Genomic DNA, 13313 nt, shown 5'->3' on the forward strand with positions numbered 1-13313 from the left:
AAATTGTCCACCTGCTTCTGGTGGATTTCAGTGGCTTCCCTGTGTAGTCTGACATGGTGGTTGTGAGAGTGGTCCAGCATTTCTGTGTTCTCAAATAATAATATGCTGTGTCCAGGTTGGTTCATCAGGTGCCCTTTTTCCTACTTCCAACAGACCTCACTACCTCTGAGGATGCTTGCCACAGATGCAGGCAAAACGTCAGGAGAGAGTGCTTCTAGAACATGGCCATATAGCCCGGAAAAAAAACTACAACAACCCAGAATATTAGTTGTCACCATAATATTACAGAAGTATTAATACATTATTGTTGTTTTATTGGATTGTATAATACGTCACTATTATATTACAGACGTATTGGTATATTATTATTACTATTATTGGATTGTATAAGAAGAGCATTACCTGTCACATTAAAAACTACACAAGTATTACTATATTATTGTTGTTATTGTTATTCTTATTATTTTATAGTTTTGTATAAGTAGAATACTACTTGTCTCCATAATATTACAGAAGTATTACTACATTATTGTTATTTTATTGGTTTGTGTAAGGTGTCAACGTAATATTACAGAAGTATTGCTCTATTATTATTACTATTATTGGATTGTATAAGACAAGTATTGTCTTTCACATTAAATATTGCAGAAGTATTACTATATTATTACTTTTTTATTGGATTGTATAAGTAGAATATTACTCGTCACCATAATATTACAGAAATATTACTACATTATTGTTATTTTATTGGTTTGTGTAATGTGTCACCATAATAATACAGAAGAATTGCTATGTTATCTATATAAATACAAATATAATGTTCGTTTGTGGGATTAACAGAACTCAAATACGACTGGACGAATTGACACCAAATTTGGACACAAGGCACCTAACAGTCCAATGTATGCCCTTCACTCAAAAAAATATTGATTTTGTCATTTGGGAGTTGTAGTTGCTGGGATTTATAGTTCACCTACAATCAAAGAGCATTCTGAACCCCACCAACGTGGGAATTGAAAAAAAACTTGGCACACAGAACTCCCATGACCAACAGAAAATACTAGAAGGGTTTGGTGGGCAGCGTCCTTTGGTTTTGGAGTTGTAGTTCACCTACACCCAGAGAGCACTGTGGACTGAAACAGTGATAGATCTGGACCAAACTCCACACGAATACTCAATATGCCCAAATGTGAACACTGGTGGAGTTTGGGGAAAATATAATATTGATATTTGGGAGTTGTAGTTGCTGGGATTTATAGTTCACTTAAAATCAAAGAGCATTCTGAACCTCACCAACGATGGAATTGAACCAAACTTGGCACACAGTTCTCCCATGACCAACAGAAAATACTGGAAGGGTTTGGTGGGCAGTGTCCATTGGTTTTGGAGTTGTAGTTCACCTACATCCAGAGATCACTGTAGACTCAAACAATGACGGATCTGGACCAAACTCTACACCAATACTCAATATGCCCAAATGTGAACACTGGTGGAGTTTGTGGAAAATATAATCTTGATATTTGGGAGTTGTAGTTCCTGGGATTTATAGTTCACAAACAATCACAGAGCATTCTGAACCCCACCAACGATAGAATTGGGCCAAAACTCCCACACAGAATAGCCATGTGGGCCACAGCAACGCATGGCAGGGGACAGCTAGTTATTAATATTATTGGATTACATAAGTAGAGTATTACCTGTCACATTATATATTGCAGAAGTATCACTATATTGGACAGACAGGAAAGCCTGGAGAAGACAATGATGCTGGGGAAAGTGGAAGGCAAAAGGAAGAGGGGCCGACCAAGGGCAAGATGGATGGATGGCATCCTTGAAGGGACTGGACTGACCTTGAAGGAGACCCTGGGGGTGGTGACGGCCGACAGGGAGCTCTGGCCTGGGCTGGTCCATGAGGTCAACTAGAAAAGACAATGATGCTGGGGAAAGTGGAAGGCAAAAGGAAAAGGGGCCGACCAAGGGCAAGATGGATGGATGGCATCCTTGAAGTGACCAGACTGACCTTAAGGGAGCTGGGGGTGGTGACGGCCGACAGGGAGCTCTGGCGTGGGCTGGTCCATGAGGTCACGAAGAGTCGGAGGCGACTGAACGAATGAACAACAACAACATCACTGTATTATTACTATTTTATTGGACTGCATAAGGAGAATATTACTGGTCACCATAATATTACAGAATAATATAATTATAATGATATTAATTACAGAAATATGACTCTGTTATGATTACTATTGTTGGATGGCATAAGTAGAGGATTCCCTGTCACCTGGACAGCAAAGGTGGGGGAGGGATCCATAAACTGAGAATAGAACTGTCTGGCTGGGGCGGAGGGGGTCTCTTCCTTCTCTGAGGGTCTTTAAGAAGGGGGGCCTGGGTGGCCACCTGCCGAGAGGGATCGAGTGGTGCCCTCCTCGGCAGAAGGGGGTCGGACTGGATGGCCTCGAGGGGCCGGTGGCTGGATCTACTCGGCTTTGAGTGAGAAGCGTCCTCCTCCTCTTCCTCCCGCGGCAGCCCCTCCCTCCTTCCCTCCCTCCCCCCCCCCCCCGTGGCCAAAGGGCGCGTGTCCTGCGCGTGGGAGGGGCCGTTGGGGTCCTTCGTCAGTGGGGCGGCCAGGGCCGGAAGCCGCGCTCTCTCAGCCTCATCCCCAAGGAAGGAAGGAAACCAAGGGTCCCGGGGGGGGGGTCTCCAGGGAGGTGGGGAGGCGCCCAGGTGAGGCTGGCCCCGGAGCAGGTAAGACTCATCCCACGCCCCCCCCCCAACTCTCTCTCTCTTTCCATGTCTATGTCTCTATATGATGATGAGAGGATGTCTGTTGGTTTGTTTACCTATTGACGGCATTTCTAACCCTAACCCTCTCCCACCCCGAAGATAGATAGATAGATAGATAGATAGATAGATAGATAGATAGATAGATAGATTAGATAGATAGATAGATTAGATAGATAGATAGATAGATAGATAGATAGATAGATAGATAGATAGATAGATAGATAGATAGATATCTATCTTGTAAGCCGCTCTGAGTCCCCTTCGGGGTGGGAGAGGGTTAGGGTTAGAAAACCCGTAAATAGATAGATAGGTAGATAGATAGATAGATAGATAGATAGATATAACAGAAGTATTACTACATTATTATTATTAATAATATTGGATTGCATAGGTAGAGTCCTACCTGTCACATTAAATATTACAGAAGTATTGCTATATTGTTGTTGTTGTTGTTGTTGTTATTAATTGGATTGCATAAGTAGAGTATTACCTGTCACATTAAATACTACAGAAGTATTACTATATTATTATTAATATTATTGGATTATATAAGAAGAGCATGACCTGTCACATTAAATATTGCAGAAGTATCACTATATTATTATTATTATTATTATTATTATTATTATTTATTGGATTGCATAAGTAGAGTATTACCTGTCACATTAAATATTACACAAGTATTACTATATTATTGTTATTAATATTAATATTATTATTATTTATTGGATTGCATAAGTAGAGTATTACCTGTCACATTAAATACTACAGAAGTATTACTATATTATTATTAATATTATTGGATTATATAAGAAGAGCATGACCTGTCACATTAAATATTGCAGAAGTATCACTATATTATTATTATTATTATTATTATTATTATTTATTGGATTGCATAAGTAGAGTATTACCTGTCACATTAAATATTACACAAGTATTACTATATTATTGTTATTAATTTTAATATTATTATTATTTATTGGATTGCATAAGTAGAGTATTACCTGTCACATTAAATACTACAGAAGTATTACTATATTATTATTAATATTATTGGATTATATAAGAAGAGCATGACCTGTCACATTAAATATTGCAGAAGTATCACTATATTATTATTATTATTATTATTATTATTATTTATTGGATTGCATAAGTAGAGTATTACCTGTCACATTAAATATTACACAAGTATTACTATATTATTGTTATTAATATTAATATTATTATTATTTATTGGATTGCATAAGTAGAGCATTACCTGTCACATTAAATACTACAGAAGTATTACTATATTATTATTAATATTATTGGATTATATAAGAAGAGCATGACCTGTCACATTAAATATTGCAGAAGTATCACTATATTATTATTATTATTATTATTATTATTATTTATTGGATTGCATAAGTAGAGTATTACCTGTCACATTAAATATTACACAAGTATTACTATATTATTGTTATTAATATTAATATTATTATTATTTATTGGATTGCATAAGTAGAGTATTACCTGTCACATTAAATACTACAGAAGTATTACTATATTATTATTAATATTATTGGATTATATAAGAAGAGCATGACCTGTCACATTAAATATTGCAGAAGTATCACTATATTATTATTATTATTATTATTATTATTATTTATTGGATTGCATAAGTAGAGTATTACCTGTCACATTAAATATTACACAAGTATTACTATATTATTGTTATTAATTTTAATATTATTATTATTTATTGGATTGCATAAGTAGAGTATTACCTGTCACATTAAATACTACAGAAGTATTACTATATTATTATTAATATTATTGGATTATATAAGAAGAGCATGACCTGTCACATTAAATATTGCAGAAGTATCACTATATTATTATTATTATTATTATTATTATTATTTATTGGATTGCATAAGTAGAGTATTACCTGTCACATTAAATATTACACAAGTATTACTATATTATTGTTATTAATATTAATATTATTATTATTTATTGGATTGCATAAGTAGAGCATTACCTGTCACATTAAATACTACAGAAGTATTACTATATTATTATTAATATTATTGGATTATATAAGAAGAGCATGACCTGTCACATTAAATATTGCAGAAGTATCACTATATTATTATTATTATTATTATTATTATTATTATTATTATTATTATTTATTGGATTGCATAAGTAGAGTATTACCTGTCACATTAAATATTACACAAGTATTACTATATTATTGTTATTAATATTAATATTATTATTATTTATTGGATTGCATAAGTAGAGTATTACCTGTCACATTAAATACTACAGAAGTATTACTATATTATTATTAATATTATTGGATTATATAAGAAGAGCATGACCTGTCACATTAAATATTGCAGAAGTATCACTATATTATTATTATTATTATTATTATTATTATTATTTATTGGATTGCATAAGTAGAGTATTACCTGTCACATTAAATATTACACAAGTATTACTATATTATTGTTATTAATATTAATATTATTATTATTTATTGGATTGCATAAGTAGAGTATTACCTGTCACATTAAATACTACAGAAGTATTACTATATTATTATTATTATTATTATTATTATTGGATTATATAAGAAGCACATTACCTGTCACATTAAATATTACAGAAGTATTACTATATTATTATTAATATTATTTATTGGATTATATAAGAAGAGCATTAACTGTCACATTAAATATTGCAGAAGTATCACTATTATTATTATTATTATTATTATTAATTGGATTGCATAAGTACAGCATTACCTGTCACATTAAATATTACAAAAGTATTACTATATTATTATTATTAATATTATTGGATTATATAAGTAGAGCATTACCTGTCACATTAAATATTGCAGAAGTATCACTATAAGTAGAGTATTACCTGTCACATTAAATATATATATATATACTATATACTATATACTACATTATTACCAAAGTACAATATCAGTATTCTCTATTCTACCATTATGTTGTAATACTATTAGCAATATTACATGTAATATAAAATATATGATTATTATATTGTATTATTATTATTAGTAGTAGTAGTATATTGTATTATAATGTTATATTGTAATATCATGTGTGCGTGTGGAAATAATATCTGTGTGTGGATATGTGTATGTATTTCAGTAGAGGTCGTACCCGAGTTACACACATCCGACTTACGAACGACTCCTAGTTAAGAACAGTGGGGCTGAGACAATACGAAGGGAAGGGAATCTCTCCCTGGGAAGGAAGGGAGGGAGGGAAATCCACTACTGGAAGAGAGATTATTATTCTCGAAGGCTTTCATGGCCGGAATCACTGGGTTGTTGTAGGTTTTTCCGGGCTATATGGCCATGTTCTGGAGGCAATTTTTCTCCTGACGTTTCGCCTGCATCTATGGCAAGCATCCTCAGAGGGAGTGAGGTCTGTTGGAACTGGGAAAAAGGGTTTATAGTATATCTGTGGAATGACCAGGGCACTGTCAGGCCATCCAATGCTAATCAAGGTGTTCAGTTGAAACATTCACACCCAGCTCCAGCAGACAAGAGTTCTTTGTCCCACCCTGGTCATTCCACAGGTATATAAACCCATTTTGGGTTGTTGTCGTTTTTTTCGGGCTATATGGCCATGTTCTAGAGGCATTCTCTCCTGACGTTTCGCCTGCCACTATGACAAGCATCCTCAGAGGGAGTGAGGTCTGTTGGAACTAGGAAAAAGGGTTTATATATCTGTGGAATGACCAGGGTGGGACAAAGGACTCTTGTCTGCTGGAGCTAGGTGTGAATGTTTCAACAGAAAGGAAGAAACCATGAAAAACCTACAACAATCACTGGGTTGTTGTATGTTTTCCTGGCTATATGGCCATGTTCTAGAGGCATTCTCTCCTGACGTTTCGCCTGCATCTAGGGCAAGCATCCTCAGAGGTAGTGAGGTCTGTTGGAACTAGGAAAATGGGTTTATATATCTGCGGAAAGACCAGGGTGAGACAAAGGACTCTTGTCTGCTGGAGCTGGGTGGGAATATTTCAACTGACCTCACTACTCTGAGGATGCTTGCCACAGATGCAGGCGAAACGTCAGGAGAGAATGTCTCTAGAACATGGCCATACAGCCAGGAAAAACCTACAACAACCCAGAGATTATTATTATGATTATTATTCTGGGGGAAAGGGGGTCTCCAGTGAAGCTTTCTCCCCAATCCTTGTTTCCACAAGAAGCCAAACTTTTCAAAATCCAAGGGAAGGGACAGAGCGTGAGGGGAAATCTTCTAAACATATTATTATTATTATTATTATTATTATTATTATTATTAAATAATACAATTCTTATTCTTATTATTAGTATTAGTATTATCTTCTAAACAGAGGCACAGGCAGCAAAGAACACGCCACAGGGTGCAGATATATGCCATACACACACACACACACACACGCAGGCACATATTATATAAATGCACACATTTACACATACATACATACACACGTTTATTATATACATACACACACACACACGTATATATACACACACATGCACACATACACTCACACAAATGGAGCTATACTTAAGAGAAATGTGCCTGTTCTGACTTAGAAATCCAAGTTAAGAACCAACTTCCAGAATCTCCCTTGTTCGTAACTTGGGGACTGCCTGCCTATAGACAGATTCTATATCAACAGAAGGATCATAAAATACGCATATACGTATATCTTCTATATAAATAAAAATGTCATGTTTGTTTGTGGGATTAACAGAACTCAAAAACCACTGGACGAATTGACACCAAATTTGGACAGAAGACACCTAACAACCCAATGTATGTCCTTCATTTGGGAGTTGTAGTTGCTGGGATTTATAGTTCACCTACAATCAAGGAATATTCTGAGCCCCACCAAAGATGGAATTGAACCAAACTTGGCACACAGGACTCCCATGACCAACAGAAAAGGTTTTGGTGGGCAGTGTCCTTTGGTTTTGGAGTTGTAGTTCACCTACATCCAGGGAGCTCTGTGGACTCAAACAAGGATGGATCTGGACCAAACCCTACAAGAATACGCAATATGCCCAAATGTGAACACTGGTGGAGTTTTGGAAAATAGATTTTGTCATTTGTGAGTTGTAGTTGCTGGGATTTATAGTTCACCTACAATCAAAAAGCATTCTGAACCCCACCAACGATAGAATTGGGGCAAACTTCCCTCACAGAAGCCCCCTGAGCAACAGAAAATACTCAAGGCCATCCAGTCCAACTCCCTTCACCAGGGCAAGAAAACGTAATCAAAGCCCTCCTGACAGAGAGCCATCCAGCCATAGAGATAGAGAGATAGATGATATGATTCACACACAGAGAGAGATATAGTGTCATAGATTTGAAAGGGACCCCTAAAGAAGGATAATGATATGTTGCATGTTCCAGGGTGGGCAAACCAGACACTCTCCACATCAACACGGACAAAAAAAAAAAAAGGAAATGCTGTTGACCCACAAGCAGAAAGAAATTACATATATTACAAACCAACACTTTCTCATGACTTTATTTTCCAGATCAACCAACTGGCCACAGCAACGCCTGGCAGGGGACCGCTAGTACTATAATATAAAATTAAAAAGCACTGTAAACATGAAGTGTGAATGTTTTTCTCTTGCCCTGCGTTTGACTCTCTGTCCCGTGTGCTGCATACCTTCTAAGAGGTGTCTCTTCGGTAGAACGAATAGGTGTGCTTGTGGCATTTTCTCAATGTGTGTGTGTTTGGCTGTGCCCTGACACACCCGCCTCCAGCCACCGGGAGAGGAGCCAGGGCCGGGGAGAAAGGACAACAACAACAACAACAACAATTGTAATAATAACTAGCCCTCCCCCGCCAGTCTTGCTGTGGCCCAGTTTGTGTATATGTGTTTTGTGTGTGTATATATATGTGTGTATTTATATATTTGTGTGTCTATATGTGTGTTTGCGTATATATGTGTGTGGTTTTGTGCATGACTTTTTTTTTTGCTTTTTAAGTCCTGACTTGTAATATTTGTTTTGCTTTTTAAGTCTCTTTCGTTGTTTTTATTTATATAGACTGGTCCAGTCTGTGTATATGTGTTTTGTGTGTGTATTTATGTGTATATGTGTTTGTATGTATGCATATGTATATGTGTGTGTGTATTGATGTATATGTGTATATGTGTAGTTTTGCACATATATTATAACGTATTTTTTGCTTTTTTTTGTTTTTAAATCCCTTCTGTTGTTTTTTTTTTTTAGTGTGTTTAGGGATGATGGTCACTCGTTGGCCTGATTAATGTCTTGTGTCCAAATTTGGTGTCAATTCGTCCAGTGGTTTTTGAGTTATGTTAATCCCACAAACGAACATTACATGTTTATTTATATACACTAGCTGTACCCGCCAGGCGATGCTGTGGCCAAGCTTCCCTCTTTCTCTCCTTCTTTCCCTCCTTCCTTCACTCCCCTCCTTCCTTCCTTCCTTCAGGTCTTCCCTTCTCTCCTTCCTTCCTTCTCTATCTCTTTCCTTCCTTTCCCTTTTTTCTTTCTCTTCTTTTTTCTCTCTTTTCTTCCTTCTCTCTTTCCTTCTTTCCTTCCCTCCCTCTTTCTCTACATCTTCCCCCTTCCTTCGCTCCCTCTTTCCTTCCTTCTTTCCCTTTTTCTTCTCTCCTTCCTTCCTTCTCTAACTTTCCTTCCTTCCTCCCCCCTCTTTTCCCTCCCTCTTTCTCTCCTTTCTTTCTTCTCTACCTCTTTCCTTCCTTCCTTCTCCCTTTCCTTCTTTCTTTCCCTCCCTCCCTCTTTCTTTCTTTCTTTCTTTTCTCCCCTTCCCTCCCTCCCTCCCTCTTTCTTTCTTTCTTTCTTTCTTTTCTGTATTGTCATTTAGCTTTTCCCCATTTAGCTTTTTGGGGCTTTTTAAGTCCCTTCTGCTGTGTTTTTCAGTGTTTTTCTGAGTGATGGTCACTCGTGGGCCTGAGAGGGGTCTTGTGTCCACATTTGGTGTCAATTCGTCCAGTGGTTTTGGAGTTATGTTCATCCACGAACGAACATGACATTTGTATTTATATAGATTGTTATCATTATTATTATTATTATTATCAACACAAATGAACCTTGCATTTTTATTTATATAGATGATGATGATGATGATTATTATTATTATTATTATTATTATTAATGGCGTGATTGATTCTAATGCAGCAGGCCTGGGCCAACTCCCTCTCTCCCTCCCTCCCTCCCTCCCTCCAGGTGTTTTGGACTGCAACTCTCATCATTCCTAACCCTCAAAACATCTGGAGGGAGGGTCGAAGTTCTCCCATTGGAGTTCCAATGTGCTGGTGCTTCCTCCTCCTCCTCCTCCTCCTCTTCCCCTTCTTCTCCTTCTTCTCTGATTCCGTTGCCTTTCGGCCTTCCTGCCGTGGGATCTGCCTGTGTTTCGAGTGGCCCTGGGCGGGGGGGGGGGGGGTTGTTCTCTCTGTGTTTTTAACCGCGCGTGGTGCCCTGCCCGCAGCGTGGAAGCAGCGAGGGGACAGTCCACTATTATTGTTGTTGTTTTGTTGTTATTGTAATGTCGGGGCGGCCCCCACCCCCTCCCTGCGGACGGGGGGGGGGGATCCGATGGGCAAACCTTGTGTCGGATTATTCTTCTTTTTTCCCCCCCGAGACGGAGCCATTTTCAGGAACGGAACAAAAGCGAGAGAGGGGCAAGGAAGGAAGGAAGGAAGGAAGGAAGGATGGATGGAAGGAAAGGAAGGAAGGAAGGAAAAGGCAGGGAAGGGGGAAGGAAGGAACGAAATGGGGGAGGGTGGGAGGAAAGAAGGGAGGAAGGAAGGAAATTAAGAAGGAAGGAGAGAAGGAAGAAAGGAAAAGGGAGGAAGGGAGAAAATAAGGAAGGAAGGAAGGAAGGAAGGAAGGAAGGAAGGAAGGAAGGAAGGAAAGAAAGAAAGAAAAAGAGAGAGAGGGAAAGGGGTGTCCAGAAGGGAATAGTCTTGACCAGGGCACCGCATGGGGTCCGAAACCGGGGCCGCCTCCCTCTGGACAGCATGGCCCTGGGCCCTTGGGTCCCTTCGAGGGGCCCCTCCCTCCCTGCTAAGTAGAAGAAGAAGAAGGGGGCCAGGGACGCCCCCCCCATTATAACCTTCCCCCCCAAAATACACCCCACGCGCCTACCACCTCCCGCCCGACTGACTCTTTCCACCAGGTCTCGGCTCCCTTCCTTCCTTCCGAATTACCTCCTCCTCCTCCTCCTCCTCTTTTCCCCGTGGTGGGTGCCTGGCTCCGAGGGAGGCGGCCTCTTCCTTCCTCCCGGGGGGCCCGGCCCAGAAGGAAGGAAGCCAGGTAGGAAGGAAGGGGGGCTCCAGCAAGCGCCTCCCGTGGGCTCCAGGCAAGACTCCGCATCAAGCGCCGCCTGCCCGCCCGCCTTCCCTCCCTCTCTCCCTTCTCCTCTTTCTCCTTCCTTCCTTCCTTCCTTCCTTCCTTCCTTCCTTCCTTCCTTCCATCTTTCTATCTATCAATCAATCAATCAATCTTTCCTTCCTTCCTTCCTTCCATCTTTCTATCTATCAATCTTTCTTTCCTTCCTTCCTTCCATCTTTCTATCTATCAATCAATCTTTCCTTCCTTCCTTCCTTCCTTCCTTCCTTCCTTCCTTCCCCTTCCTTTTTACAGGTTCTATACTTTTTATCTCACGTCTTCAATGTTTTCCATTGTTGTTATAATAGCTTTTAACTGTATATTACTCTCTCCTTCAGTCGCCTCCGGGTCAGAAAGGCCCGAGACAAAGGCGGGAAAGAAATAGAAATAAATAATAAATACATTCTCCTTCCCCTTCTCCTCCTTCTCCTTCTCCCTTCCTTCCTTTCTTCCTTCTTTCCTTCTCCTTCTTCCCTTCCTTCCTTCCTTCCTTCCTCCCTCCCTCCCTCCCTCCCTTTCTTCTCCTTCTTTCTTCCTTCCCCTTCTTCTCCTTCCTACCTTCCTTCCTTCCCCTTCCCCTTCCCTTCTTTCCGTTCCTTCCTTCTCCTTCTTCCCTTTTTTCCTTCTTTCCGTTCCTTCCTTCTCCTTCTCCTTCTTCCCTTTTTTCCTTCCTTCCTTCCTTCTTCTCTTTTCCTTCCTTCTTTTTTCCTTCCCCTTCTTCTCCTTCCTACCTTCCTTCCTTCCCCTTCCCCTTCCCTTCTTTCCGTTCCTTCCTTCTCCTTCTTCCCTTTTTTCCTTCTTTCCGTTCCTTCCTTCTCCTTCTCCTTCTTCCCTTTTTTCCTTCCTTCCTTCCTTCTTCTCTTTTCCTTCCTTCTTTTTTCCTTCCCCTTCTTCTCCTTCCTACCTTCCTTCCTTCTCCTTCCCCGTCCCCTTCTTTTCCTTTCCTTTCCTCCCTTCTTTCTTTCTTTCTTTCCTTCTTTCATTCTTCTTTCTTCTTCCCTTCCTTCCTTCCTTCCTAATAATACTCGCCACAAGGACAATTGGCTGGAGATCTCTCTCTCTCTCCGGGCGGGGGGGGGGGGGGGCAGTAGGTCCGGCGGAGAGCCAAACCCACCCAGGAGGGCCATGAAGAAGAAGACTCTCCCCCCAGCAGCAGGGATCACAGGACCATCACTCAAAGCATTCAGAACAATGCTAGAAACACGCAGAAACAAACCATGTCTAAGGCCACGAGACCCTCGAAAGGCAGGAGGGGAGGGGGCTGGAAACCAGGCATTCCCACGGACAGAGTCTCCCTTCCTTCCTTCCTTCCTTCCTCCTCACCTGCAGGTCCTGCGGGGGGGGGGGGGAGAGCCCAGAAGTCCTCCATCCCTCCCCCTCCCCCCTCCCCTCCCCAGGACGCAGGGGGCGGAGCCTGTGCAGGGGGGGCTCCCTCCTCCCCTCCCTCCCTCCCTCCCCTCCTGTTCCGGCTCCGTAGGGACGCCTCGCGACACGCGCGGACCGAGCGCTCACCCCCCGCGCCGGCTCCCACCCGGGAGGGATCTCATCTCATGGCGAGCCTTGCCTCAGTCGCCACCGCTTGAGTGGGGTCTCCCTCCCACGCGCCCCCGGAGGCATGTCGCGCCCCACGGAGACCTTGCGGCTGGTGGGCAGCGGCCCTCGAGGGGTGGACTCTGCCCCTTCCGACCCGGGAATCCGGCTCAAGAGGTGAACGGGCATTGGGGAGGGGAGTGGGGTGGGGTAGGGTAGGGTGGGGGGATTCCTTCGTGGGATTCTGCGGCTGCGGATTCCCCGACGGCAGCCCCCGCCATCCCTCACCATGCGGCGGAAGAAGAGGAGGAAGAGGAGGAGGAGGATTACCGGCTTCCTTTCTTCCCCATTCCACTCGCGTGTTTGTCTGTGTGGGGTGGGGGGGGGGGGGGAGGCAGTGCGGAAGGTCCTGAGGCATTTGCATGGGGGGGGGGGTCTGGGAAGGGGGGGTCTGTGGGAGCGGGAGGGGGTTTCTGTGACGCAGGCCGGTCCTGAAGGGGAGCGGAGGGGCCTCTGCCGGGAGGGCTTTCCCTGCGCCTTCTTGCTCCGATGAGGGGA

At 41.3% G+C, this 13313-nt stretch overlaps 1 protein-coding gene across 1 annotated transcript in view; it reads left to right on the top strand.

Moving 5' to 3' along the window:
- Positions 1 to 12840: 12840 nt before the first annotated feature.
- SLC30A3 (solute carrier family 30 member 3) overlaps positions 12841 to 13313 on the top strand; it is a 9102-nt gene continuing 8629 nt past the window's right edge. The window contains exon 1 of the mRNA XM_067463187.1: positions 12841 to 12932. Coding sequence (XP_067319288.1) covers positions 12841 to 12932 — 92 coding nt within the window. The remainder of the gene's footprint in view (positions 12933 to 13313) is intronic.

Source organism: Anolis sagrei, chromosome 1, assembly GCF_037176765.1.
Source record: "Anolis sagrei isolate rAnoSag1 chromosome 1, rAnoSag1.mat, whole genome shotgun sequence".
Classification (NCBI taxonomy): domain Eukaryota; kingdom Metazoa; phylum Chordata; class Lepidosauria; order Squamata; family Dactyloidae; genus Anolis; species Anolis sagrei.